Source organism: Zootoca vivipara, chromosome 8, assembly GCF_963506605.1.
Source record: "Zootoca vivipara chromosome 8, rZooViv1.1, whole genome shotgun sequence".
Taxonomy (NCBI): domain Eukaryota; kingdom Metazoa; phylum Chordata; class Lepidosauria; order Squamata; family Lacertidae; genus Zootoca; species Zootoca vivipara.
The window spans coordinates 18,764,636-18,792,222 of NC_083283.1; the positions used below are offsets into that span (position 1 = coordinate 18,764,636).

At 46.3% G+C, this 27,587-nt stretch overlaps 1 protein-coding gene across 5 annotated transcripts in view; it reads left to right on the forward strand.

Annotated features, from left to right (window-relative positions):
- Positions 1-1,478: 1,478 nt before the first annotated feature.
- Positions 1,479-27,587, forward strand: part of SYBU (syntabulin) — a 51,744-nt gene continuing 25,635 nt past the window's right edge. For 3 of the 5 annotated variants that reach the window (XM_035125116.2, XM_035125117.2, XM_035125119.2), the window contains exons 1-3: positions 1,479-1,679; positions 3,923-4,133; positions 25,060-25,260. In XM_035125116.2, coding sequence (XP_034981007.2) covers positions 1,653-1,679; positions 3,923-4,133; positions 25,060-25,260 — 439 coding nt within the window. In that variant the 5' untranslated portion in view covers positions 1,479-1,652. The other 2 variants (XM_035125118.2, XM_035125120.2) reach the window with 2 other exon arrangements.

The window sequence follows — 27,587 nt, forward strand, 5'->3', positions numbered from 1 at the left end:
TAGGGCCATGTTGTTGTTGTTGCTGCTGCTGCTGCTGTTGTTAATTGGAGGTTGGAAATCCTTGCTGAACCACTGCAAATCACCCAGAGACCTACCAGTTGATCCCCATCTGCTTCTCTGTCCATCCTTCTCTAGATAGTAAGGAAGCTGTCTAGCAAAGAGTCTTAGGGAGCACAGTAGCTGCTCAGCTCCCTATCTTCTTACAGGGCTGTTGCTGCTGCTCTTTCTGGGCAATCCTGCAAAGTAAAAGGGTGTTGAACTGCTTTATAAGGAGGCTGCCAGCTGCTCCACCCTCTGGAGAGCAATTGGGAATGGGGAAGGCTGCAGCTCAGGGACAGAGCATCTCTTTGCATGTGTAATTGCCCAGGTTCAATCCCCTCCAGCATCGCCAGGTAAGACTGGGAGTACCCCCTGTCTGAGGCCTTGGAGTGCAACTTCCATGTGTTAGGCAGCTTCCTGTGGTCCTAAGAATGAGGGCAAAGCTGGTGGTAGCCGCAGCAGGACTGTTGGGGGTGGTGGTAGGGATATCACAATTGGCACTGAGGGGGCACCAAAGGTGGCCAGCCCAGCCCCCGCGCTATCTATATTGTGTAGAGGTTTGAGAGCTGGACTAGGACCTGGCAGAGGTAAAGGGGCCCCTGACCATCAGATCCAGTCGTGTCCGACTCTGGGGTTGCGGCGCTCATCTCGCTCCACTCAGCCATGAAGCTCACTGGGTGACCTTGGGCTAGTCACTATCCTCTCAGCCCAGCCTACCTTACAAGGTTGTTGTGGGTATTAAATGAGGACAGGGAGATCCATGTAACCCACCTCAAGCTCCTTGGAGAGGCAAAAGGTAGGATATAAATGCAATAAATAAATACAAATAAAAATTGTGTGTCACGTTCCTGCAAATTACCACAGTGAAGGGCATCAAATCCACCCTCAAAATGTATGATGCAACTATTTGTTTGAAAGATGGCAGACTTTGATCCTTTAGAAATGGAGGTGACTGGGTTGGCAAATTCCATCTACTTCTTCCATTAAAAAATAAAATAAAGTAGTTACAGGCCTGTGTTGACAGTATTGCTTGTTCTCAGCTGATTTCTCAGACACCTGCGATCTGCCGGCAGCTCTCCGCTTCCTCCCCAGAGGAAAAACCTCCTTCCTTTGATGGATGTTTTAGTTGAGATTCTTGCAATTGGGGCGGACTAGATGACCCTGGGAGGTCCCTTCCAACTCTACAATTCTATGATTCTAAGACGACACCGCGCGCTGCTCAGAGAAAGAAGTGGGCGCAAGAGGCTCCCTCCCAAAAGCAAACCGAAGCGCCCGTCGCTTCCCTCCCCGCGGCGCTTCTGCCCTCTGCCAGGAGGCGTCCACGGCTGCAGCAGCGCCAGGCAGCCAAGCGGACCAGGCAGAAGCAGCCGGCGGCAACGGCGGCTCCACGTGTCAGGGCGGGGCGAGGCAGCGCTCGGGCTGGGCAGGGCTGGAGCTGCTGCGCGCTAGCAAGGGAGCGAGCGAGGCAGCGGCAGGCAGGAGGGCGAGCGAGGGAAGCGAGCGAGGAGGCTGCTGCGGCATTGACGGCGCCTCGCCTCTGCCTCCTCCTCTGGCGAGCAGCTCTGTGCCCCGCGCCACCTCCCACCGCAGCTGCGTCGCCGGGTCCAGGCGGGATGGGACCCCTCCGGGAAAGCAGCAAGGTGAGCGCACGGCGGAGGGGCTCGCAGGTGGGGCGGGCCAGGGGCGGGATGGGACACCTCGGGGACAGCAGCCAGGTGAGGTAAGAGGGCTCTCCGGTGGGGCTGGCGAGGAGGATGAGGAAATCAGGATGTGCGTTTGTGAGTGCAGGTCCCTGCACGTGCAGCCCCAAAGACACGCGTTCGGTGTGTCGCGTGTACGTGTGAATACTTGCCATTATGTGTGCGAGTGAATGCGGGGTGCTGTATGTGCTGACACTGGGGTTCAAGCTTTGGCTAAGGCAAGAGTGGTGGTAAAGACCAGGATACACCAGCAGAAAAAGTGGGATGATTGATATTTTCACTTTCCCCTCCCCTCCCCTCCCCTCCCCTCATCTCTAAAATGCCCAGCAACAGACGCTAAAAGAGCAAACGCTGCTGCGTCCGCCCCTGATGGAGTCTGACATCATTAAGGCAAAAATTTGTGGGATTCAGGGTGTGTGCATTTATTTGAGGAAGTGAGGTCGAATAGGGTGGATGGGAATGTGTGGGGAGAAGGCAAGGGATCGGGGTGAAGGGAATCCATAGGTGGGGGTCCCCAAGCAAAGGGGAGCCGAAGGTGTCTCTCTCCCTCCCCACCTTCCTTCCAACAGCACCACCCAGAAGAGTGTCCCTCAAGTCCATCCCTGATGGAGTCTGACATCATCACTGCTGCTGTGCCCCTGCCGCAGATTTTCCTCCGGAGTGGTGGGGGGGGCGGGAGCAGGGAGAGACCTAGCTCACAATTACATCACCCCGAAGCTGGGAAGGCTGACCAGAATCCCCATTTTCTCTGGGCATTCCTTCCCCACCCTCTTTGCATTTGCCTGACCCTCTTGGGGGCTGTAGCCCTGCCGATACAGGTGGCAAGGATGCTGCAAACAGCTGTGATAATGGCCTTTTAGTGCTTTCCCAGCTGATCCAATTTTAGCACAGTAATTGCAGTGCTGGTACACAGTTGTCATTGCATAGGATCTGTGCATCTCCAGTCTGGCAAACCTTTCGCTTTTAGCTGTTGACTTCTGTTTTTTTCCTACCTCTCCGGCAGGGGAGTGCACTTCTATGTGGATACTCACACGCACATATTGATCGAAGGAGGCTAACCCCCATCTGCTAGGTGTGGATACAAGAGGGGTCTTTTTATGGTGATATGTTGGGCTGTTGTACAAGAGCAAAACTCCAGCATTTACAGATTGCTGGGAAAGCCCTGCGAGCCATTTTGCACATTACGATGGAGTTGCCTCAGCAGCAGCAAATCGCATCTTCCTAGCAAGTAGACCATGTGACGAATACATATGCTTGCAAAGATGCTTGCCACGTCAATGTCTGCATTGATATTTACCACATTCTCACCTCGTTTTTAGCTCTGCTCAGTTCAGCAGTGGCATAACAGCCACTGCAAATCACTTCCGCATGGGCAGAACCACAGTTAGACTGTGTGCACAACATACATTTACCGCACATAGTTTAATCTGCATAGAGCTACAATTCCCAGCACCCTTAACAAACTACAGCTGCCAGGATTCTTGGCAGGAGGAGGGGGAGGTAATGTGCTTGGAATGCATGGTGTACAGAACCTTAGTATCATGTTCATCAGTAGTGTGGTTTCAGTCTATATCAAGGAAATAAGAAATATCCAGCCAGTCCATTTGGCTTTGTACTGCATCCAGAATTTTAGGTCCAGGATTTTAGCTACCGGTACTAGCCATGATGACAATGTTCTGCCTCCACAGTTGGAGGCAGCAATGCTTCTGAATGCCCGTTTCTGAAAGCCACGGGAGGGGAGAGTGATCTTGTGCTTGGGTTTCTTGCTGAGGGTTTCCTACAGGCATCTGCTTGTCCACAATGAGAACAGGATGCTGAAGAAGATGGGCCATTGCCCTGATCCAGCTGCTCTTATGTTCTCACATGGCTCACTGTGGCCAACTGGAATGCTGTTCATGGGCAGCTCCACCTGAGCAGAAGCAGTTTTTGGTGGGGATCATACAATCGTAGAGTTGGAAGGGACCCCAAGGATCATCAAAGTCCAACCTCCTCCAATGCAGGAATAAGCAGCTGTCCTGTATGGTGATCGAACCTGCAACCTGGGCATTATCAGCGCCGCGCTCTAGCCAACTGAGCTATCTAGGAGTGTTAGCTGATCTGCTGCCATTGAGCCAGGCCTTTGGGCGGGGCGGGGCTGGGGAATGCAAATGGACTGACGTGCCCATTGTCCCTGTCATTGGAAGGAGCAGCACAAAATGCAGGACAAGGAGATCCGCCGCAGCCGCATTCCTCGCCTGGTCCTCCGACCTCATCTCCCCCAGCAGCAGCTCCGCCACCAGAAAGTGTCCCCGGCGTCCGAGTCTCCCTTCTCGGAGGAGGAAAGCAGGGAATTCCACCCCCTCAGCTCTTCTGGAGGGTCTGCAAGGACCATCAGCAGCAACAGCTTCTGCTCAGGTACTAGAAGAAACAGTGGGTCTGTGGCAATGCTGATACTATAGTCCAGAGATGGGGAACCAGTTGGCATGATAGCCATGCTGACTATGCCCTGCCTCCACAGCTGGTGGCAGTGGTACCAGTTTCTGAAAACCACAGGAGGGCAGAGTGCCAGGATTCTTGGCAGGAGGAGGGGGAGGCAATGTGCTTGGAATGCATGGTGTACAGAACCTTAGTATCATGTTCATCAGTAGTGTGGTTTCAGTCTATATCAAGGAAATAAGAAATATCCAGCCAGTCCATTTGGCTTTGTACTGCATCCAGAATTTTAGGTCCGGGATTTTAGCTACTAGCCATGATGACTATGTTCTGCCTCCACAGTTGGAGGCAGCAATGCTTCTGAATGCCCGTTTCTGAAAGCCACGGGAGGGGAGAGTGATCTTGTGCTTGGGTTTCTTGCTGAGGGTTTCCTATAGGCATCTGCTTGTCCACAATGAGAATGGGTCTTGCTTGAGCCTTTCCCATTGGCATTTGGGTGGCCACTGTGACAATAGGATGCTGGATTAGATGAGCCACTGGCCTGATCCATTAGGTTCTTCTTATGTTCTCCAGATATTGTTGAACTGCAAGTCCCATCATGCCAGGCCTCTGGCTATATAGGGTATTTATTAGGAAATGAAAGTAATAGACACATTATAATTGCATGTTCAAGGGAACATCCTCCTATCAGATGTCAAGGAGATAAGTAACTATACAATCTTTAGAAGACATCTGAAGGCAGCACCGCATAGGGAAGTTTTTAATGTTTGATTGCTTTGTTATGCTTTTATATTTGTTGGAAGCCACCCAGAGTGGCTGGGACAACCCAGTCAGATGGGCGGGATACAAATAAAATTATTCCTATTATTATTACTATTACGGGAGGGGGTTGGACCTCCGCTCCTATCAGCCTCCGCTCTATCATGGCCAATGGTCCGGGATCATGAGAATCGTGGTCCAACAACAACAACTGGAGGGTTATGGATTCCCCATGCATTTTAGCCCAAATGCCTTTCCTCTCTACCCAAGAAAATATAATAATTTCCCTAACGGGGTCAGTGGTAGCAAATGCACCAACTGAAACCTGCAGAAGATTAATCTGTTTGCTGCATAATGGGAGCCTAGGAAGCCAGGTCCAGCTATATTAACACTGTCTACACTGAAGACAGCAGCTCTCTATACTGGATTTTAGGCAAAGTTCCCTCCCAGCCCTGCCTGGAGGTTCTGTGACTTGGGATCTTTTGTATGCAAAGCAGATGCTCTTTCACTAAGCTGCAGCCCTTCTCCAGTTACTTTGTCAGAAATGCATCCCAAGAGGCACCAAATATATATTGCTGTATTTTTCCACATTGCCAATTGCCTGGCTGCATACAGTGGAGTTTTAGAGAGAAATAAAGCCACTGTCAATGAAACTCAGCTCTGAGCACATGAAGCATGTGCCGCTGACTGAAATCAGATGTTTCTGTTTGGATTAGTAAGTGTTTATCTTGAACGCTGCATTTAAAAAAAAAAATGGCATGCCCATTTTAAACAGAGCTGAGGTTTACACACTTGGAGAATCTTGAGGGGTGAGGTTCACCCAGGAGCATCTGTGAATTATTCAAGTTTGCATGTAAAACGAGAGGGGTAATTGGTTCATGAGAGTACCGATTTACAGTTTCTAAAGAAGGTTTCTAAAGAGAGCTTATATCCAAAGGTGTTTCTAATCCCTGTCTCAATTATAAGTGACCCAGCAGATGTCATGGAACAACATTGATTCGTGACACCCAACCTCCCATTGATTCACTGTGTCACAAGTGTGGGTCAGTAATCAAATAATGACCATCTAATACAGGTGTGGGGAACATTTGGTCCTCCAGATGTTGCTGAACTACAACTTCCACCATCCCTGGCCATTGGCCATGCTTGCTTGCTTGCTGGAGCTGATGGGAGTTGCAGTTCAGCAACATCTGGGGGGGGGGCAAATGTTTGCTGCACCTGGTCCCATATAATCAATGTTGAGTGTGGAAATTACAGCATGCAAATGAAAATATACAGTCTTGCCCCACCCCCATCCTCCCCTGCAGATATTGATACTAATTTGACCAGTGGGAATTTTCCTATAACCACACAGTGGCTAAATGATTCAAGTCCAAAGACAATTTGGGACAGCTCAGCAAGGGAGAGAGTAAAAGGAGGCACAAGGGATTTCTTAGTTATGGGAACATGTACATTGCTAATAATATACATTGGCTTTCTAAGAACTCAAGTAAAATCTGCAGGCAACATCACTCTTCCCATTTGTGGTTCCTAGCAACTGGTTATTTAGGAATAAATAAATAAAAATTAAAAAAAATGTCCAGTAGCACCTTAGAGACTAACTAAGTTTGTTCTGGGTATAAGCTTTCGTGTGCATACCACTGCTAACCACCATAGCTGCCAAGTTATCCCTTTTTTACAGGGATTTTCCCTTATGCTGAATAGGCTTCCTCGCGAGAAAAGCGAAAACTTGGCAGCTATGCTAACCACTGATAGCCTTGCCATCCATGAATTTGTGCAATTTGCAGAAATTGGGATGCTTAAAACAGCATGAGTGTGAAACAATAGGTAAAAACAGAGACAGCATTGATTGTATATACATTTGACAATAAAAGAAAAAAGGTATGCTGATGGAGATAACAGGAAGTCCAAAGTTAAAACATTCTCTCTCTTTTTTACGTATTTGTATATGCAGTTTTCTTAATCTTTAATCTTTCTTTTTTTGTTGTTTTTGTGCTTTTTGTATTTATATATACTTCCCCCCCCTCCCTTTCTCCTTTTTGTTGAGAAAGGAGGGCCTGAGACATTGTATGGAAAGTGTAAAAAATGTATATGTTTGGTGAAGGATATATATATATATATAGCCTTGCCATCCATGAATTTGTGCAATCCACTTTCACAGCTATCCAATTCAGTGGCCATAGTTGTCCAGGGAGTGAATTCTGTAGTTCAACTTCATTCTGTGTGGAGGAAGTACCAGTAGTACTTATTTTTGCCTACCGCTTTAACTTTCACAGCTTCCCCTGGTAGGACTTACAGTTCAAAGAGGGTGACAAGGATTCTAAACTAAGGTTGCCAGATTTTTTTCAATGAATCCAGGGACACTTTTCAACTTCAATGGATATTGTATGGGGACCGATTTGTAAATCCGGGGACTGTCCCCGGGAAACCGGGACATCTGGTAACCTTATTCTAAGCAGGCCTCTGGCTCCGTCTTTCAGAGGAGAGGGAATGGCTATTAAATAATCCCCGAATGACAGTGCACGGCAGTCGCAGAGCCAGGACTCCAGTCATAATTGGTGATAAAAGCAGCCCTGCTAAGCTTTTTTCACAATTGGGCAGGAGGAGAGCTGGATTGGCAGGGCTGCTTAAAGAAAAGACTTGCTGACTCATAAAGTGTAACCACATGTGTGGAGAAGTTACAGCCACCCTCCCTGCTGTTGTACCCATCTCTTTTGCTTTAAGTGCTTCTCCAGCGTACTCCCATTGAAAAGAGTGGTAATTAATAATAATAATAATAATAATAATAATAATAATAATAATAATATTTTATTATTTATACCCCGCCCATCTGGCCGGGTTCCCCCAGCCACTCTGGGCGGCTTCCAACAAAATATTAAAATACAGAAATCCATCAAACATTAAAAGCTTCCCTAAACAGGGCTGCCTTAAGATGCCTTCTAAAGGTCTGCTAATTGTTGTTCTCTTTGACCTCTAGTGGGAGGGCATTCCACAGGGTGGGTGCCACTACCGAGAAGGCCCTCTGCCTGGTTCCCTGTAACTTGGCTTCTCGTAGCGAGGGAACCGCCAGAAGGCCCTTGGCGCTGGACCTCAGTGTCCGGGCAGAATGATGGGGGTGTAGACGCTCCTTCAGGTATACTGGACCGAGGCCGTTTAGGGCTTTAAAGGTCAGCACCAACACTTTGAATTGTGCTGGTATGATAGCAGACAATTGCTAGCTGGTTGTGGTGGGGGTGGACAAGTGAAAATGGGGATAGGGCTGTGGTTGTCCTGCTCTTCTCCCTTCTTATGACTGCTCTGCTCATTTTGTTAGTACCTTTTGGGTCTCTGCTGCTCTGCTCTGCTGTTTCCCTATCTCCCTGACTGGCTAGCAGGCAGGCTAGATATAAGGAATAGATGAGGCATAGCTCAGTGGTAAAGCATCTTGAGATGGTTGGACAGTGTTCTCGAAGCCACCAACAAGTCTGACCAAACTGCGGGAGGCAGTGGAAGACAGGAGTGCCTGGCGTACTCTGGTCCATGGGGTCACGAAGAGTCGGACACGACTAAACAACAACAGCAGCAACAACAACAACAACAAAGCATCTAATTTAGGTTCAGAACATCCCAGGTTCAATGTACAGCAGATCTGGGGATCCCCAGTACTGGGAACGTCCCCAGTATGAGGCCTTGCAGAGTGGCTGCCAGCCAATGTAGACCAGAGCTGCTCAAAGGGTGTGGTAGGAAGATTCAAGGAATATCAAAGAAGCATTTAAACATTTCAGTGTAGAATGGTAGAGTATCAAAATATTCTTATTATTTTGCAGAATGTGGATAGATATCTTTTAATGAGAACAAGAGCAAAGATTCTTTGTGTTGATGAAGAGATGAGAGTATGTTTGTCTCAAATTAGGCCCAATATAAATGAGATTACCCAGCAAAAGCAAGCTCACACCTCTCACTGAGTTTGTATACATACTTAGGGTCAGTGCTTTTTTTTCTTAAAAAATGTTTAGGGGTACTCTCATTTTGTCTTAAGAAAACACCATTTTATAGTTCAAATCAGGAAAAATAAATACAGTAAATGGACAAAAGTACAAAGATTCACAAAATATTTATGCATCCCCTTGCGTTCCCCCCCCCCCCCGGAAAAAAGCACTGCTTAAGGTAAATATGTAAGAGGATCATTTATAATTATATTTTGGGAACGAGTTGTGTTCTTATGTAGCTGCATTGTTAATAATAATAATAATAATAATAATAATAATAATAATAATAATAAATGTATATACTGTCCTGTACCCGCAGGTCTCAGGGTGTTTCACAGGGTAAAATTACAATATAAAAACACAGAACACATAATCAAAATAAAAACAGAAACAACTGAATAACACCCCACCCCACCCCCAAAACCCCACATCTTAAAAGGGCAACCCAAGGCCTGCTTAAAGAGGAATGTTTTTGCCTGGCACCTAAAGGTGCATAATGAAGCCACTATATCTCATGATTATATTATAAAGTAGTTGTGTTCTATGTTATAAATCAAGCACTGCTAGTTATCCCCCTGCCCCGTGTATTTCTTGTCAATTAAAAATCAGTCTGGCATGAGCAAATTTTTATTGTGAAAGGGTTGCCCAGAGGAAGGAAGTTTGAGAACCGCTGATGTAGACAATATTGAGCTATATGGACCAAGACATATAAACGACCCCAAGTGATGATAACAGCTCAATCTGTGTACATCATATGTGAAATCGTCATATGTGCACTTTTTTACACACTGGGGTGCAGAGTGGGGGAACCCGCTTGGACTACTGCAACGTGCTCTCCGGGGAGCTACCTTTGAAGCTGACTGGGAAACCACAACTAACCCAGAATGCGCCTGCCAGACGGGTGACTGGGAGCAGCCGCTGGGGCCATATAACACCAGTCCTAAAGGATCTACATTGGCTCCCAGTACATTTCCGAGCACAATTCAAAGTGTTGGTGCTGACCTTAAAAGCCTTAAATGGCCTCAGTGCTGTGCATAGCTGTCAACTTTCGGATTTGAAAATAAGAGATCAGCAGCCTTACTTGTCCCGGGGACAGTCTACGGCAGGCGTAGGCAACCTTGGCTCTCCAGGTGTTTTGGAACAGCAACTCCCATGATCCCTGACCACTGGCCCTGTTAGCTAGGGATCATGGGAGTTGTAGTTCCAAAACATCTGGAGAGCCAAGGTTGCCTATGCCTGGTCTACGGTATATCTAACAATCCAGGATAGCAGTGGGAAACGGTGCTGGAATAAGGGAATTTCCTGCAAAAAAAAGAGAGAAGGTTGACAGCTGTGGCTTGGAATAAGGGAGTTTCCCGCAAAAAAAGGGAGGGTTGACAGCTATGGTGCTAAAACAAAATAATAATAAAAAATCCTTCCAGTAGCACCTTAGAGACCAACTAAGTTTGTCATAGGTATGAGCTTTCGTGTGCATGCACACTTCTTCAGTAACCAACACGGCTACCTACCTGTAACTAGCTATGGTGCTGTGTAGCTGAAGAACCGTCAGCCCAGACACTGAGGTCCAGCTCCGAGGGTCTTGTGGTGGTTCCCTCATTGTGAGAAGAGAGGTTACAGGGAACCAGGCAAAGGGTAGTTGCACCTGCCCTGTGGAATGCCCTCCCGCCAGATGTCAAACAGATAAACAACTATCTGACTTTTAGAAGACATCTGAAGGCAGCCCTATATAGTTTTTAATGTTTGATGTCTTACTGTGGTTTTATAATTTGTTGGAAGCCGCCCAGAGTGGTTGGGGCAACCCAGTCATATGGGCAGCAATAAATAAATTGTTATTGTTATTATTATTAGAGCGTATGCGCCCTTGGACTCACTAGGATTTATTTCCCCGCAACGCTACATATAGTAAGAATAAGGATGCAAAGGATTCTCTGTGGAATAGGATTTATACATGCTGCATAAACATCCTGCAAATGTTTTGAAATGAGACTACTCTGGATTAATTCGTTTGTATGTGGCATCCTTGCTGATAAAATGAGAATAAGATTTCTGTGTCTGCATTTTTTTTACACATTTTTAAAGAGAGAGAGAGGGTATGGCCTGTTGAACTCAGTGGGGCTGCAAAAGTCACAGGAAGGTGTTGAGCTGTATCCAACTAAGTTCTACTCAGAGTAATCCATTGGCGTTAGACAGGTCTGTTCAGTTCAGTGGGTCTAACATCGGCTGCCCCCCCCATTATTTCTTCTATGAAATTATTGATCAGTGGGGGGGGGACCCAGCATTCAGAATGCACATTTGTTCCAGCCAATTGCATGTGTAGCTCGTTAACACAGCTCAGTACTCAGTATAAAACTTCCAGCTGGATGCCAGGCTTCGATAAAACGAAACGAATGCTTTGGCGTGTGTGCTGTCTGTCATCTGACATTGAAACAGGCACCCTCCTGCCTCCCCCCCTCCGGTTTGGATTTCAGCTGCAGGGTTCATATGTCAAGCGGAGAGAAAAACATTCTCCCAGCAGCATCACTCGCCTCATCAGCTGCCGAGTATTTCATCACATCAGGTCTGTTTTGCTTGTAAGTTGCATAGCAGGGGCTGCTTGGGAGCGGTTCGCCACCGAGCGCTGCATTTACCTTGTCAACCTGGCAAATCAGCTCCCGAATGCCGCAAACCCAGAAGTGAGTGTTCTGGTTTGCGAACGTTTTTCAGAAGCTTCCGGCTGAGTGCAGGAAGCTCTTGCAGCCAGTTGGAAGCCGTGCCTTGGTTTTTGAACCGTTTGGACCAGATTACATTTGAGAATCGAGGTACCACCTTAATAGCAATAATAAACAGTTTACAGTTATACCCAAATTAAAACAACCGCCAACCGCAACTAAACATGTAACCTTCGGAATAAGCTCCATTGAACTTAGTGGGGCTTGCGTTTCTGCAAATGTGCATAGGATTCCACCGTTAGGCTGCAGTTCTTGTATACTTTTGCTCAAGAGTAAGTCTTGTTGAACTCAGCAGTGTTTCTTTCAGAGTGTGCATATGCACATGAATTAATATGGAATGATCTTGCCTTGAACCTCCTGGAAAACTGATCCAGTCTTGCACGAGCCCTTCTACAAAGCAGTTTCTCTCATGTCAGTGCTTGGAGCACCTGCTTGAGAAGTCATCCTTCTGTCTTCACCTGCTTTGTACATCAGTCACCACAGGGAGCTGGAAAGAAGAGCACCTGGCCAAGTATGCCTCATCCTTCCCCTCTTTAGTTCATTTCTTTTTCAATGCATCTGCACATAGGACTCGGTGCAAAGTTTGAAGTTACACTTTACAATTTCTTTTAAAGGTTTTGAAAGCATCCTTTGGCACTGATGGGCGGTTGCAAAGTTCGTCAACGTTAGAAAACAAAAGCGCACAATACATCCATTGCAAGTTAGCTCTTAAGGGCCTTCATTACAAACTTAAAACTGGCTTAATACTTATTTTCTCTTTCTTTTTTTCTGTATATAATTTTTATTAAATTTTCTGTTTTACAACTTAAAATACAGTGGTACCTCGACTTCCGGTCTGCCGCGCTGGAAAATGGAGGCGCAGAAACCTCGCGCTGCGAGGTTTCTGGCATCGCGGAGGGGGGGGGAAATCCGCGGGGGCACGCGGATCCCCGTAAATACCCCTGGTTGAGCGTCCAGGGGGCAAATTTTGCCTGGCGGAGCTCCAGAAGCGACTCCTCAGCTGCCCAGGAAGCCCGCAAGAGCCCCTGAGAGCCAGCCGAGTGGCAGTCGCGGGAGCCATTTTAGGCATACCATCGTTACCTCCAAGAAGCGAAGCTCCGAGCCTCCAACCTGCAGGCGGTGGATTCTTCCTGAAAAAGTTACGATCTGGACGAAGTAAGTTGAAACCAATCAATTTGAAACAAGAATTTGGCAGTGGGAGGCGGAGATTAAAAAGGGAAGTCATCTCCCCCCGATTGAGTAACTAAAGATCGCAGCAAGCTAGAAAACCCAGAAATGCTGTAATAAGAGCTTTTTCCTGAGGCAGAGTAAAGGAAAAAGTAAGCGGTGTATTTATCTCTGCAAAAGACTGAGATCCAGCATGAGAAAAGCCCCCTGCGAGCCTGGAGTCGGGTCAAAGGAAAGATCAGTCAGTTTGCTGATTAACGTCACAATACAAAGGAATGTGTCTGGCTGAATGTGAGAGACTGAGAGCTGTAAACAGTGAAAGAGGACTTGTTTTGCCTTGAGGCTGCTCAGTATTGACTCTGAGGAAAAGAAGGAGTAAAGAGAGAGATTCTGACCAAGTGGGACTGGATTCTTGGCTTTTTGCCTATTTGTTCACTTTTCATATATATTGGACTAAAATTTCAACTCCACGGCCGGTCTGTACAAAGATGGAGGAGGTTTTAGACAAAGGAATAGGAGAGAAGGTTCCAGAGAGTGGACAGGAAGTCACACAGTGGGACTTAATATTGGCAACAATTTTGGATCTTACTAAGCAAGTGAGTATCTCCAAGCTTGATGTAAACTTTCTGAGAGAAGAGACTGTCGAGACATTTGTTTTTGACTGTAAAACACAGGATCCAACAGATATAGAAGATCAGGAGAAGGGAGAAGAAAAAAGATTGGAAGACCAGGACTGTGCTGGAGTGACGTATGTAAAAAACTTAGAAGAGGAGAAAGATAATACTGAAGGACAATATGCTGAACCAATGGATTTATTTCCTGAAAAGAACACTGTTCTACTGGTGGGAGGGGTGGAACAGGGAGGGAAAGTAGGAGAAAACACTGTTTCACTGGTGAGAGAAGTGAAACAGGAGAGGGTAAAAGCAAAAAAGCACCCCAAAAAAGAGGTTGGGAAAATCAGCGCCCCGGTGAGAGAGGGGAGGACACAAACAGTTGGGGGGCAGAAAGAGGATGAAAAGGTGCAAAGATACAAAGTGATGGGATTACAGAAGAGGGGGGCAAGAGTTCGGCAAAAGTTGGTATGGGACAGACTAGGGGTGGGTTGAGAGGTCTTGGATTATTTGGTATTGTCTGAAATAATATGGTCTGATCTCGGAATGTATTAAGGATTGTATGAAGAACCTGGCTGATTCATCTGGAGACTCCGATTCCAGGGAAGGGGGGGTGGGAACTTTGTTGTGTGGGTGGAAGTAAATGGGTAATAAATTAGGATGTGAATCTTATATATTTTTGGGTAAGGGAAAGAGACTAGGGATTAGATAATAATAATTTTGGAGAGAGGATGTTAAGAGAAAAGAGGTTAAAGTACAAGGAGAATGGATAATAGCAATGAAAAAGATGAAAAAGTTGAAATTTAGGAAAAAGAATGTGAAGTTAGAATGGGAAAATGCGAGAACTATTTTTAACAATAAGAACTCAAGAAGGGGAAATGAGGAAGTCTGAATCTGTTTTTGTTTTTTGTTTTTTGTTTTTTTGTCGTTTTTTTATGTATTTTTCTTTTTTGTGCCTTTTTCTTTTTTCTTGTATTTCTTGTTAAAATCTAATAAAAATTATATTTAAAAAAAAAAATACAGTGGTACCTCAACTTACGAATGACTCGACAACCGAATTTTTCGACTTACAAATGGGGCAAATGGCCACACGCTTATGAATTTCTCGATGTCCGAATGGAAACTGCGGTGGTTTTAGATAGGGTTTTTTCATATTGCGAATTTTTAGATGGGGTAGCTTCAACTTACGATTTTTTCCGTTTCCAATGCATTCCTATGGGAAATCATGTTTCCAATGGCCCTTTTTGACTTACGAATTTTTCGACCTATGAAGGTGCCTTCGGAACGGATTAAATTCGTAAGCCGAGGCACCACTGTACTCATTTTACATCCTTAAGATATCAGTGGCTTCCCTTCTTCTCTTTCCATGGTTCATTTTACATATAATAAATCCCTGCATATTTTACAAATACTATACCCAGAGCTTTTTTCCTGGGGGACGCAGGGGGACGCAGACCCCTAAACATTTTGTTTGACCGCATTTCGGGGGCAGTATTTCAATCAGGGCCATCTTAAGTGTATCGGGCACCATGGTGCGATGATCCCTCCAGCGCCCCTCGCAGGGCCAGGCGCAGCGGGCAGCCAGAGGGCGTGGCACGATGCACGATAGGCAGGGGCACTGCCAGCTGTGCTCCGCCTCCGCCTGCTTAGCCGAAGCGGCAGAGCGGCACGGCAGTCCAGGGAGGCCTAGCTGCCGCCCCAGCAGAAGGTTTGCTCCGTGGCACCTCATGTGCATGCCTGCCCACACTCCTTCAAGTTACAGCATGCATGCAAATGAGGTGCCACGGAGCATTGTGGGGCAGTGCTGTCTGTGCTCGCTGTGACTTGAAGGAGTGTGGGCGGAAGGTAGCCCAGGTCCAGGTCCAGGCCACTGGACCTTGCTTCAGCCACCGCTGCCGGAAAAGGAGCGAAGCGGGTGAGGCGGAGGCGCGGGCGGCTCCGTGTGCCTCCTTGATGCTCCCCTGCTGGGCGGGCGCCCTGGCGCACCATGCCAGTCAGCCCAATGGGAAGGACGGCCCTGATTTCAATATGAGTAGGGAAATGAGAGTACCCCTGAACTTTTTTTTTAAAAAAAAGCACTGACTTCACTACACCATTCAGTATTCCATTATAGCATCCATCAAAACTTATTTACACTGTTGAATTTATCTTAATGCTGCCAGAGTTTTCTTTTCTCTTTCTAGGGCACCATGAATTCTAGGGTAGGGAGACTAGGGATCTCTAAAGAGATCATTCTTAGTGCAGACCTTCCAAGTATCCTTATTTTCCAGGGAGAGTCCCGGATTCACAGAAACCTTCCTGGTTTCTGATTTGATCCCAGAATGCCTTGCTTTTCCTTAGGACGTTCCTATTTTCATTGGGAAAATGTTGGAGGATATGGAGATATCCAACCCCCTGAGCCAAGCAGATAAGTGACTATACATCATGTTGGAAGCCACCCAGAGTGGCTGGGGCAACCAGTCATGTGGGAGGGGGTATAAAGGCGGTGTTGTTGTTGTTGAATAAGAGGTCCCTATTTTCATCAGAGAAATCTTGGAGGGTATGTTAGTGCCTTCACCAGACTACACTTCCCAGGATTCTTCGGGAAAAGCCCTGAAAATTGCACTGGTATAATGCCAGTTTCAGTTTGTAGGAAGCAGTTTCATGTGATTCCTTGCACATACCTACAACCAGTGGTGGAACTTAGGCTGGATCTAGACACATCAAAGAAGCGTTTCAGTTTAAAGCGTAAATTTAAACAGGGAAAACTGGTAGAAAAAAAAACAGGACTCCACATCGCCATCTGGTGACACAATGTTATATCACATATACAACACACATAAATTGCTTTTTCTTTACCAGTCTAGCTGAGCCCTTAGTCTTCATTCTCTTGTGCATATTCCATTTTCTTCCATGATCACATTATCATAGCATTATAGAGTTGGAAGGGGCCCTGCAGTCCAGCTAGTTCAACTCCCTTTTAAAAGTCAGCGTCTGGTATATCTTGGCTGTGAGTCCTGGAAGACCTTCTCCCTGCCTTGCAAGCCTTTTCCCACCTGGCCTGGGAGGGTACGGACCTGACCGACTAGCCAAAAAAGCTGAGGCTGCTGAACAGACTCTCAGGCTGGGTGTTGAGTTTTTTGTGTGATGGGGTGTTATTGCTGCTGGTTTTTTGTATCTTTATTATAAATCTTGTGATTTATGCAGAAATTGTTCAGTTTGGTCAGATACTTTTAATGTTTTATTGTTTGTGACTACTTTTGTTATGTTATTGTTATGTCGAACTGTGGACATATGTATAGCAGAAATAGATAGTCTGGTAAGACTGCGAGTTGAAAGATTTTTTTTAAAAAAAAACCTTTAGGTTTATTACTCCTGGCAAATAAGGCCATTCTGAGGACAGGATTACCTGTGGCCAGCACATAGCTGCCAAGTCTCCCGCTAAAAAATGCGGGAACAGCAGCGGCGCGGCACTGGAAGTCGCTTCTACGCATGTCCAGACATGCGTAGAAGCAACTTCCGGTGCCGCTCTGTCCGATTTCCGGTGCCCAGACATGGGCAGAGCAGCACACGAAATGGAGCCTCCCTGGCAGGTAGGAAATCCGGGGGATATCCGGGATTGTTTTCTATTCGGGATAACAGCGGGAAACGGGGTAAAATCTGGGGGTTTCCCGCGAAAAACAGGACACTTGGCAGCTATGGGCCAGCATGCAGCCTTGAGGTTAACACACACACAAGATCCAACTCTGAACACTGAACAAGAAGCAGTAAAGAAGTAAATCCTGAGTTAAAATCAATTCACAGGTAGTTACAGTGGTACCTCGGGTTACAGACACTTCAGGTTACAGACGCTTTAGGTTACAGACTCCGCTAACCCAAAAATAGTACCTCGGGTTAAGAACGTTGCTTCAGGATGAGAACAGTAATCGTGCGGTGGCAGCAGGAGGCCCCATTAGCTAAAGTGGTACCTCGGGTTAAGAACAGTTTCAGGTTAAGAATGGACCTCCAGAACGAATTAAATTCTTAACCCGAGGTACCACTGTACTTAAGAAGTAATTAGCGAGGGAACAAAAGGTTGCTTTTCTGTCTATTGCTCCCCGCCCCCCACCCCCCCGGGCTGGTTCACGTAACTCTTGATTGCATATTTACTCCATCTTTTCCTCCAGTGAACTCAAGGCAGCTTACACAGTTCTGCTTCGATTTTATCCTTCCAATACCCCAGTGAGGTAGATTAGGCTGAATGATAGGAGCTGGCTGAAGGTCATGCAATGAAATTTACGGGGACTAGAATCTGGTCAGTCATCCTCTGGTGCTGAATTGCACTAGCTCTATACATGCACATGGTCTGTGCATTGCAAGCAGATCCAGATCTGATTGGGATGCTAGGTTTGGATCAGACTGAAGCTTCATATACCGGTATGTTAAGAGACTTTAACTACCAGGAGCAGTAGCCTTGAGTAGGCTACTTTCTGTCTTGGTTCCCCACCATTAAAATTACGGTCTAGTTATTGGTGAATGCACTTTTCTCATTGCAGTTCACTACTTATTGTTATGTTTGGGATGCGGGTGGCGCTGTGGTCTAAACCACAGAGCCTAGGGCTTGCCGATCAGAAAGTTGGAGGTTCGAATCCCCGCGACGGGGTGAGTTCCCATTGCTCGGTCCCAGCTTCTGCCAACCTAGCAGTTTGAAAGCACCTCAAAGTGCAAGTAGATAAATAAACAGCAGGAAGGTAAACAGCATTTCCATGCGCTGCTCTGGTTCGCCAGAAGCGGCTTAGTCATGCTGGCCACATGACCTGGAAGCTGTACGCCGGCTCCCTCGGCCAATAACGCGAGATGAGCGCCGCAACCCCAGAGTTGTCTGTGACTGGACCTAATGGTCATGGGTCCCTTTACCTTTACTTTACCTTTTGTTATACCATGCATTCTTATAACATAGTTTGAGGGCTGTGTCAGCTCTGGCAACCATGAGCAACTTCCAGGACCCTGACACTGCCCATATGGGCAAATGTCCGTTTCTCTCGGTTTCTCATTTTTTCAGTCTTAAGTTCCGTTCACCACAACAGTTTGTGATTTTTTTTAATTAAAAAAATTCTCATGAAAAGTCACCAGCATTTTGGTATGATTTTTCCCTACTATATATATTTTATATGCACTGTCACCTAATCATAGAATCATAGAGTTGTAAGGGACCACTGAGGATCACCTAGCCCAAGCTCTGCAAATCAGGAATGTGCAGCTGTCCCTTTCGAATCCGTAATCAGCGTGTGAGCCTTGAAACTGGCTTTTGGAGTTCCATTTGGGCCATCTTCATTGTCAACTCAACACCATGTCATCTGTAAGCATCATTTTTGATAGTTTGGGGAAAGAATAGGGCCTGTTCTTAATTCCCAGGCAATTGAGGATTTATTTATTTTTAATGTGCTTGTTCTGCGAAGAGATTAACATCCTGCCTGAGTTGTCAGCCAAGTTATAGCTAACGTCTGTTAGAAACTGTTTGTAACAGACGGCCTTCTGAAAAAGGCGGGGCAAACATTTCGTGCCATCCAAGATTAAGACCTGCCAAGTCAGGAAAGCAGAAAGCTGACAGAATGAACCTTGCTTCTTTTCTCTTTTCTTAATAACAAAAAATGCTATGTCCAAGTGAACAGAGGAGTTAGAGCTAGTGCTAACCAACTCGTGGTTTGCTGGTACCACCAAGACCCATCCTTCCCCTTTCCTCTAATTTCTTCTGCGCAACGATATTCATAGCCTCGGGGAAATGTTATCTCCGGTTACGAATGGACGACATGGAAATTTCCTCCCCGTTCCAGTCAGGACTCAGGCTGTGCCTTTACAATCTGGTAAATGCTTCTTGCACTGCTATGGAAGTGTCTGTGGATGTGTCTCTCCGATTTATTTTATTTTTTAAAAAGAAAGCAGCCGTCTCTCCCCACCCTGTAAGGAATCTTGTCAAATTGCTTGACCTTGGGCAGAGTTGCTAAGTGGCCAGTGTGGAGATGCATGAGGTCTTCAAGATATTCCAGAGGTCAGCCCACTGCCCTTCTTGTGATTGATCCAGCAGTGGGGTGATTTGTGACAATGCAATGGAGGTAGGCAGAGAAAATGCGTGGTCCACGGTCAGAGGTTATGGGAAATGTAGTCATAAAAGCTCTGGAGGGGCACCAGGTTGAAGAAGGCTGATTTATATATGCAGGGATGTAAGCTGTGTCCTATATCAAGGAATGACTTTGCCTCTTGTGATGGGCAGTACGCTTACATGTGCAGCTGCTATTTTGGGTGATGCCGAAAATTTTGATCCTGCAAAAGATCTTGAGTTCAAATGTACATCTGATACATTTATATGCATTGCTGGGGGTGGGGAAGGTGGAAATGTCTCTGTCAGAATGAGCTGGGTCCTGCAACTGTCCAGATGTATATTTTCCATGTGGCTGCTTTGAGGGGGGGGGGAGAGGTTTACACCAGCACTAGGTATATCATTTATTTAAAAATAACAGAAGGGTCATAGGAAAGAGGATTGCATGCAACAAATCCTTTCATTGTCTGCAGCTGAATTCGAAAGCCTGGCTTAGTTATTGGTATGTCTAAAGGTCATTAATGTTGATAGGAGCCAAGAGGAGGAATTGTTGTCTGTGCCAAGTTCAGTTTGTTCCCATGATAAGCAGCCTGGTGTCCCATGAAAGCTGGAGAGCTTAAGCAATTTCAGTTAAAATGGAGGAGTTGTGAGGCTGAATGTAGCTTCCAGGGCTGGAGCCATGTTTGAGAGGGTGCAGGAGAAAATGCCACAATTTCCCCCTTCTCTGTTGGTACCGTAGATCCTGGTGAGTTTACCAGCCAGTAGGAGGAGGTAGCAGACTGAACTGATCCAAGCAATGATGGGTCAATGCAACCCACCAGTTTCAATTTCCCAGAATGCCCTAGGCTGCTGCTATGTTGAAGGCTTTGTAGAAAAATAAAATGGCAGCTTAGACCCATGGTCCTACTTGGTGTCTAAGTTGGGGGGAAATAATTAGAAAGGGACACAGTGAAGATATCAGTGGTGTGCCCTAGCAGGGCTTGGAAGCCTTGGCAGCTTCCCAAAGGAGTTGGGAAGCTTTGTGAAATGTACATAGACATTGTAATGATGTAGAATTGAATCCCCTTGTGAATTCTAAACACTGCATATTTCTGACTATAAACTAAGTTTGGGAGAATGTAGCCCCTAGATAGGAGCATGAGAAGAGTCGGCTGGATTAGACCAATGGCCCATCTGGTCCCACCTCCCGTTCTCACAGGGGCCAAATAGAGAAACTTGAAAGCAGGACCGGAGAAGAGCAGCTCTCTAGCCATCCAAGTTGGTGACCATCACTGGCTCTCGTGGGAGCAAAGTGCATACTTCAGGGTTGCAAAATGTTGGCTCAATTTGGATTCTTAGGTGAAAACATTTAGGGTGCAACACTGTTCCCAAAACCCTACTGAACTTCAAAGGGATTGCTTCTGACTGAGTTGTTGTGTATAGGACTGAGTTGTTCAATCCAAACTATAAAAAGCTTTTTCTGCTTATTTTTGCCTCTTGGGATTCAGTTAAAGTGGTTTTTCTTTTGGGGGTGGGATTTGGAGGCTGTTGGTTCAAGATACGAAATAGAGCAGCCTTCCCCAATTTGGTGCACTTGAGATGCTTTGAACAGCAGGAACCACCAGCACAAGGTGACCCAGCCATGCAAATCAGCAATCCCTTGGTTTGAATCTGGGTTCTGCAATGAATTCACAAGGTGGCCTCAGGCCCACCCACCCGCAGCTGTGATATGGGGACAATAAGGATTGCAACAAGGTACTGTTGAAACTCTGAATAAGCTAAGGGTGGATCTACACCGGGGGGGGGGAGCTATAAATAGGTCATAAATTAAATCATTATAACCAAAGAAAACCGCTATATAAATTCTCAAATAGTTTTTTTTGCTCTCCAGCACCATCTGGTTTATAATGCATTCAAAGCACAGGTTTTTGACTAATGTAGCTGAGTCCTAAATGTGTTATATGAAGTTGTTGTTGTTTAGTCGTTAAGTCGTGTCCTACTCTTTGTGACCCCGTGGACCAGAGCACACCAGGCACTCCTGTCTTCCACCGCCTCCCGCAGTTTGGTCAGACTCACGTTGGTACGGTAGCTTCGAGAACACTGTCCAACCATCTCATCCTTTGTCGTCTCCTTCTCCTTGTGCCCTCCATCTTTCCCAACATCAGGGTCTTTTCCAGGGAGTCTTCTCTTCTCATGAGGTGGCCAAAGTATTGGAGCCTCAGCTACACGATCTGTCCTTCCAGTGAGCACTCAGGGCTGATTTCCTTAAGAATGGATAGGTCTTGCTGTCCATGGGACTCTCAAGAGCAGGCATCCCCAAACTGCGGCCCTCCAGATGTTTTGGCCTACAACTCCCATGATCCCTAGGTAACCGGACCAGTGGTCAGGGATGATGGGAATTGTAGTCCAAAACATCTGGAGGGCCAAAGTTTGGGGATGCCTGCTCAAGAGTCTCACCCAGCACCATAATTCAAAAGCATCAATTCTTCAGCGATCAGCCTTCTTTATGGTCCAGCAGCTCTCACTTCCATACATCACTACTGGGAAAACCATAGCTTTAACTATACGGACCTTTGTAGGCAAGGTGATGTCTCTGCTATGAAGTATTCTTGTTTATTATTTATTATTTATTATTCATGATGAAGTATTATGAAGTATCATGAGTTATTATGAATTAGTATTAGTATTAGTAGTATTATCCAAACAATAAGGATTGCAACAAGGTACTATTGAAACTCTAAATGTGCTATATGAAGTATTATTATTATTAGGACAGGTGGCACTTGATTCCTGCATTGCATGGGGTTGGCGTAGTTGAACCTCATGGTCCCTTCCAGCTGTACAGTTCTATGATTCATGGCGACAGGAGATACTTTGCACACGCTTTATATATGTTCCTTGAAAAAGAGGGATGTGAAATTGGCTGCAAGTGATCGATGCTTTGACCAGATTGCCAGGAAGCACTTCTAGGCTGAGTATGAATATATTCTGCATTGACTCCTGCAGATTCTCTTTTGAAGGTCTTCTGCCCCCTCCCCACTGGAACAAAGAATCTCAGTGCCTCCTATGAAAGAGAAACCTGGAAAACTGTGCTGTAGGTCTTGAAGGCTTTCCCTTTTGCTAATGAAATATGATTCCCTGTAACGCAGCAGCTTGTTGCCAACACCTGCTCTGTTTACTTTGACCAGGCTGTCAGCAAACACATCTAACTTAAGGCTCTCCTAAGCCATTTCTAAACTTTGCACGTGTTTCCTAAACTTGGTTGCACACCAATGAAGCTTGTGCTTTAAAAACAAAGCAAAACAAAACTTGGCCAGCGGTTTGGAGACATAGAGAAATTGATGTGCATTCCACTCTTTTTGGCATTTTTCCAAACTACTTCTGGGAACGACTTGCCTTTTAAAATAATTGGATGAAGGTGGACCATAGTAGAAACTTGCCCTTTAGGCCAGAGGTGGAGAACCTCAGGTGCCAGGCCAAACCTGCCCCTCCAAGGCTGTCTTGTCTGGCCCCGGAGGCTCAATATGTAGGTATTGCACAACAACCCCTCCAACGGAACTGGGAGGTCCCTGTATTAATAAAGGAACATTAATAAAGAGAGCCAGTGTGGTGTAGTGGTTAAGAGTGTGGTGTAGTGGTATACTCGTAATCTGGGGAACCGGGTTCGCGTCTCCGCTCCTCCACCTGCAGCTGCTGGGTGACCTTGGGCTAGTCACACTTCTTTGAAGTCTCTCAGCCCCACCCACCTCACAGAGTGTTTGTTGTGGGGGAGGAAGGGAAAGGAGAATGTTAGCCGCTTTGAGACTCCTTCAGGTAGTGCTAAAGCGGGATATCAAATCCAAACTCCTCCTCTTCTTCTTCTGTGGTGTTCAACATCCCTTGTGAAGAATTGTGGGATGATATCAATTTAAATGGAGGCATTGACCAGATTTGATTCTAGTCATCTAGCCGCCTTCAATTTGTAAACCAAATTATCTCTCCCATGTCCCATTAAGATCAGAACTCCACCCGGATTCATTCTCCAATAGCAATTTCTATATCCCTGATTCTTACCCTTTGGAGATGTCTCCTTCCCCAGTCACTGTTTTCTCAAATTGTACCAGTTGCCTTGTGCCATCATCAGCTTTTCTATGCAGAGAGAAATACTGGCTTGATTGGAAAATATGAATGGACGAATGTTGAGTGATGCATTAGAGGAATCGTTCCCTATATTAGGAAAGTGTCCTCCTTCCGGCAACTCTTGCAGCCAAGCTGGTGCCCAACATATTGCTCTGCTTTCCTTTGAACCACATCAGCCCAAGACTTGTCTTGTTGTCTGGGAAAGCCCAGGAGCTCCATACACACTGCCCAGGCTTGCAGCTGCTAACACAGCGATTTGACTTCACCCCAGAGGCACACTCCATTGCCTCTTGAGAGAGGCGGATGCCAGCAGCAGCAACAACAACGTATCCAGATTTGGGAATCCAGGGTGGCTAACTGGAGGTGGTGTAGCAGAAAGGTATCAGGGATGAGCAGAGAAGCTCTTTGCACCATCCCCACAATAAACAGGTGGAAACTGAGAGGTGCGCACTGCGCATGCTGCCCTAATGCTGTCAGAGAATCTCCCCAGCAGCTGAGAGTAGCAAGCTGCTTGGAGGCTTGGCCAAGTCACTTGGATGCCCAAGGCAAAGGGCAAGATAGCACCACATAGACACGCCCTTTCCGCTTACAGAATCCCACCAGGCAGGCAACTGAATCTTACTTCTCAAATGGCAATGGGAAATGGTAGAATAGGAATCACATGGGGAATGATGGAGGGCTCCTGCCCCAGCCTCAGCACCTGCTGTTTGGGATTGCTGCCTCGTACGCCAAATGGTAGGGCTGTCCTGGGAGTGACCGCCCCACCCCACCCACTCCCGGTCACTCGCTTATTTGAGAGGCTGTCGCTTTCCCCCTTCCAGCCTGGGGACGCGTGAGGTGCAGACATGTGACGCAGAGACATCCCTCAAGACAGATTCTTTCCCTTTCCCAAATCCTGTCAGTGGGTGAGGGATTGCTACAGAGGCATTGCCACTGAAAGGAATGAAGGTTGGGGGCCGGAGAACAGGGACATGTGTCACCAGGTGTGTGCCCCCTCCCCCAAAAGCCAAATCTACACCCCTAATAATATTCTCTTGGAGATTAAGGAGGCTTGCTCCCTAGCCTATTCAGTGACAATTCTCATTTTTCTCTCTCTTTTTATTCCCTCCCTGTTACAAGGCAGAGGCTTTTTTTGTGTCCTTGAACCAGATACCACTCTTGTTGTAAATAAAAGCTGCATATCAACCCATAGTTCAGCAGGTCTCCTTTGACATCACCAGGAAGCAGCAGGTTAAGGAATTCATGGTGGCTTTTTTCTTTCACAGTCCTTAGACGTCCAAGGAACCAGCTGCCGTCCCAAAATTGTGCCCCCTCCACGTTTTTCAATACAGGCACATAATTTCCCCCACAGAAAGCAAATGCCTTCTCTATCTAGCTATTGCAGGATTTACACACATGCTTGATTGGCTGTGTGATATGCTTAACAGATAGTAATAGTAATTAAAAGAGAACAGTTCTCCATCATCTGTTTTCAACCGGACGAAGGATCTCTCCTGTGGCGCATTTTGCTTTTATTTTCTGCTTTCGCTCTCCTGTTTGCAGATGACACAGGTTGCCCCAGCAGCCAGTCGGTCTCTCCAGTTAAGACCCCTCCTGATGCTGGAAACAGTCCAGTTGGTTTTTGTACAGGCAATGATGGAGGAGACTACACAAGGAAGAAATTTAATTCGGGAACAATGGGGGACGGAACTCAACAGCCGGCTCGATATAAGAAGGAAACAAAGGCAAGCTTCATAAAGCCAGGTAAGATCACTTTTGGGTCTCTGGATTTGTCAGTGTGCCTTTTCTCATGACGGTGATGGTCAGAATGTTTCTAAAATTGCATGCAGTACCCACTGCTTGTAAATTGGATACCTTGCCTACATTTACTGTACATAGCTATGTGGATTGCTACATCTTTGCAATTGTTTAGATGCAGTGATGCAAAATACTACAAAGTGGCATTTTAAAAATTAAAAACAACAACAGAAAATTACATATGAATAAAAAGGTGACATCCTATGGGGCCTAGAAGATCAGGAAGCATTTGATATACGTACAAACTTCATTTGAAGCCTTCTAGGAACTGCCTGGGTTTTTTGTCATTTTGTTGTCATTGTCTCATCATTCGGGGGGTGTTTTTCTGCTGGGATGAAAAGATCTTTTCTTTCTGCTTTGAAATGTATGATACTAGCTGACAAATGGTCACATTGTTTGGTTTTTCTCATCTGTCTATTAGTTAATTGCCTTGGATTTCTTCCAAATTTTGTATTGTGCTGTTGGTTGGGCTTTGGTCGACTTTGTTACAGCTAAGATCACTAATCTCAGTAGAAAATTTAATGAAAAAAGACGGCTTCAACCCGTTATTATCACTGTTCTTATTACGATTGTTTAAATTTATATACCACCCTTTGTCATAAGACCACAGGGCAGTTTACAACACCGAACACAAATGTCAAAATGTAACATAATACCTATATAATATAAAAATTGAAGCAGTCAATTATAGTCAGAAATACACAATAGAATGCAGATTCTAATAAAAGACAGATTCCCGTAACAGGAAAAGCATAAAAAAATCAGCGGCGAGAAAATCAGCTGCCCCTCCACACCCCAAAGTGTAGAAATATACAGAATTTTCTCTCTATCCAAGGCTTAATCCTGGCTCCCACGGAAAATAACAAAGCCTTCCAGGTCTCACCTGTGATCTTTTCTTCCATCTCCCACTCTAGGAAATATTCACGGGTGCGTACTGTTCTCTTTTTGAGTTAACTTTCTGCAAGTGCAGGGGAGATGGACAGAAATGTGTTGTTGTGCATGTGTCCCAGTTTGGTTGTATCGTGTACAGTAAGTTCCACGTTTCTGAACTGGAGTGGGGGCTGGGAATCCTCCTGGAACTACTACTAAGTCTGGACGCCAGGTGTTTCTTCACTATATTGTGTGGCTGTAAACCACCAGTGATGAATAAAGCAATGGCAGTAGCAAAGCAAGCACCCTTTTAAGCGTCAAGAATGCTTCTCATAGAAATTGTGGTTTTTTTCCTTTTATTTAAAAAAAGTTAAGCTGCTGCTCAGCTAAAAGCACCCAAAGCAGCTAACAAAACACATGCTAACAATGATACAAAGGCAAACATAATACTCAGGGGATTTTTAATTTTAAAAAATGGCAACCTATAAATACTAACTAGCGGAAGCAAAAATACGAAGGAGTTCCAGATGCACTTCAAAAAATAAAGCCTTCCAGAAAAAGGAGGTCTTTGCCTGCATTCTAAAAGGAACAGAGGTGGAGATAGCTGCTCCGGCACCCGGAGCGCCACACATGCTGTGCACCCGAGGGCAGGGCTAGATGCCCACGGGGCAGGGCTAGGGTCCCAGGGGGACACCGCCCATGGCTAGTGTCCCAGGGGGCGATGACACCCCCAGGGTGGGCCGCACCTACCACACCCCCTGCCTCCGCCAGTGAAAAGAAAAGTCCCTTAGCAAGGGAAATAAGCAGCTTTGTTGCTGCTGTAAATAAGGCTTCTTCCATGGCTTCAGATTGCTATACTTCAGACAATGCTTTTGTCAGGCAGGTAGGTCCATATGAGAGCTGGCAGCTATTAAATTATCCTATGTGCAAGGCTTTCTCCCCTTCCCTCTGCTTGCCCTTCCCTCCCCCAATCTGCTCTGAATCTTCTTTGCACTGATCAGCGGCGGGGCAACCCGATCTGGCGCTTGGAGTGACGCATGTGCCCTGCGCCCAGGGATGGGGCCAACCGGTGCAGGACGCTCCGCGGGGCTCGGAAGACTCTGCCTGCCTCCTCTCACTCAGCTGCCCTACAGTTTGGGGCAGTGCAGAGCCTGCGGGCGCCCAAGCCACCACGTCACTCCCGGGAAAGACGTGTGGCTCGGATGTGCTGCAGGCCCCGCGGTGAGTGCCACCTGGCATTTTGTCACCTCCCTCCGTGGTGACACCCAGGGAGGCCCGCCCCCACCCTTTCTCCGCCCTTGGCATTGATGGGACTTAGCACTACACCAAATGCCTGGGTCCTATGTTCTTCTTGGCTTCACACGATTCAGCACAAAGTCAATCAATGTGTGATTAATCTAATG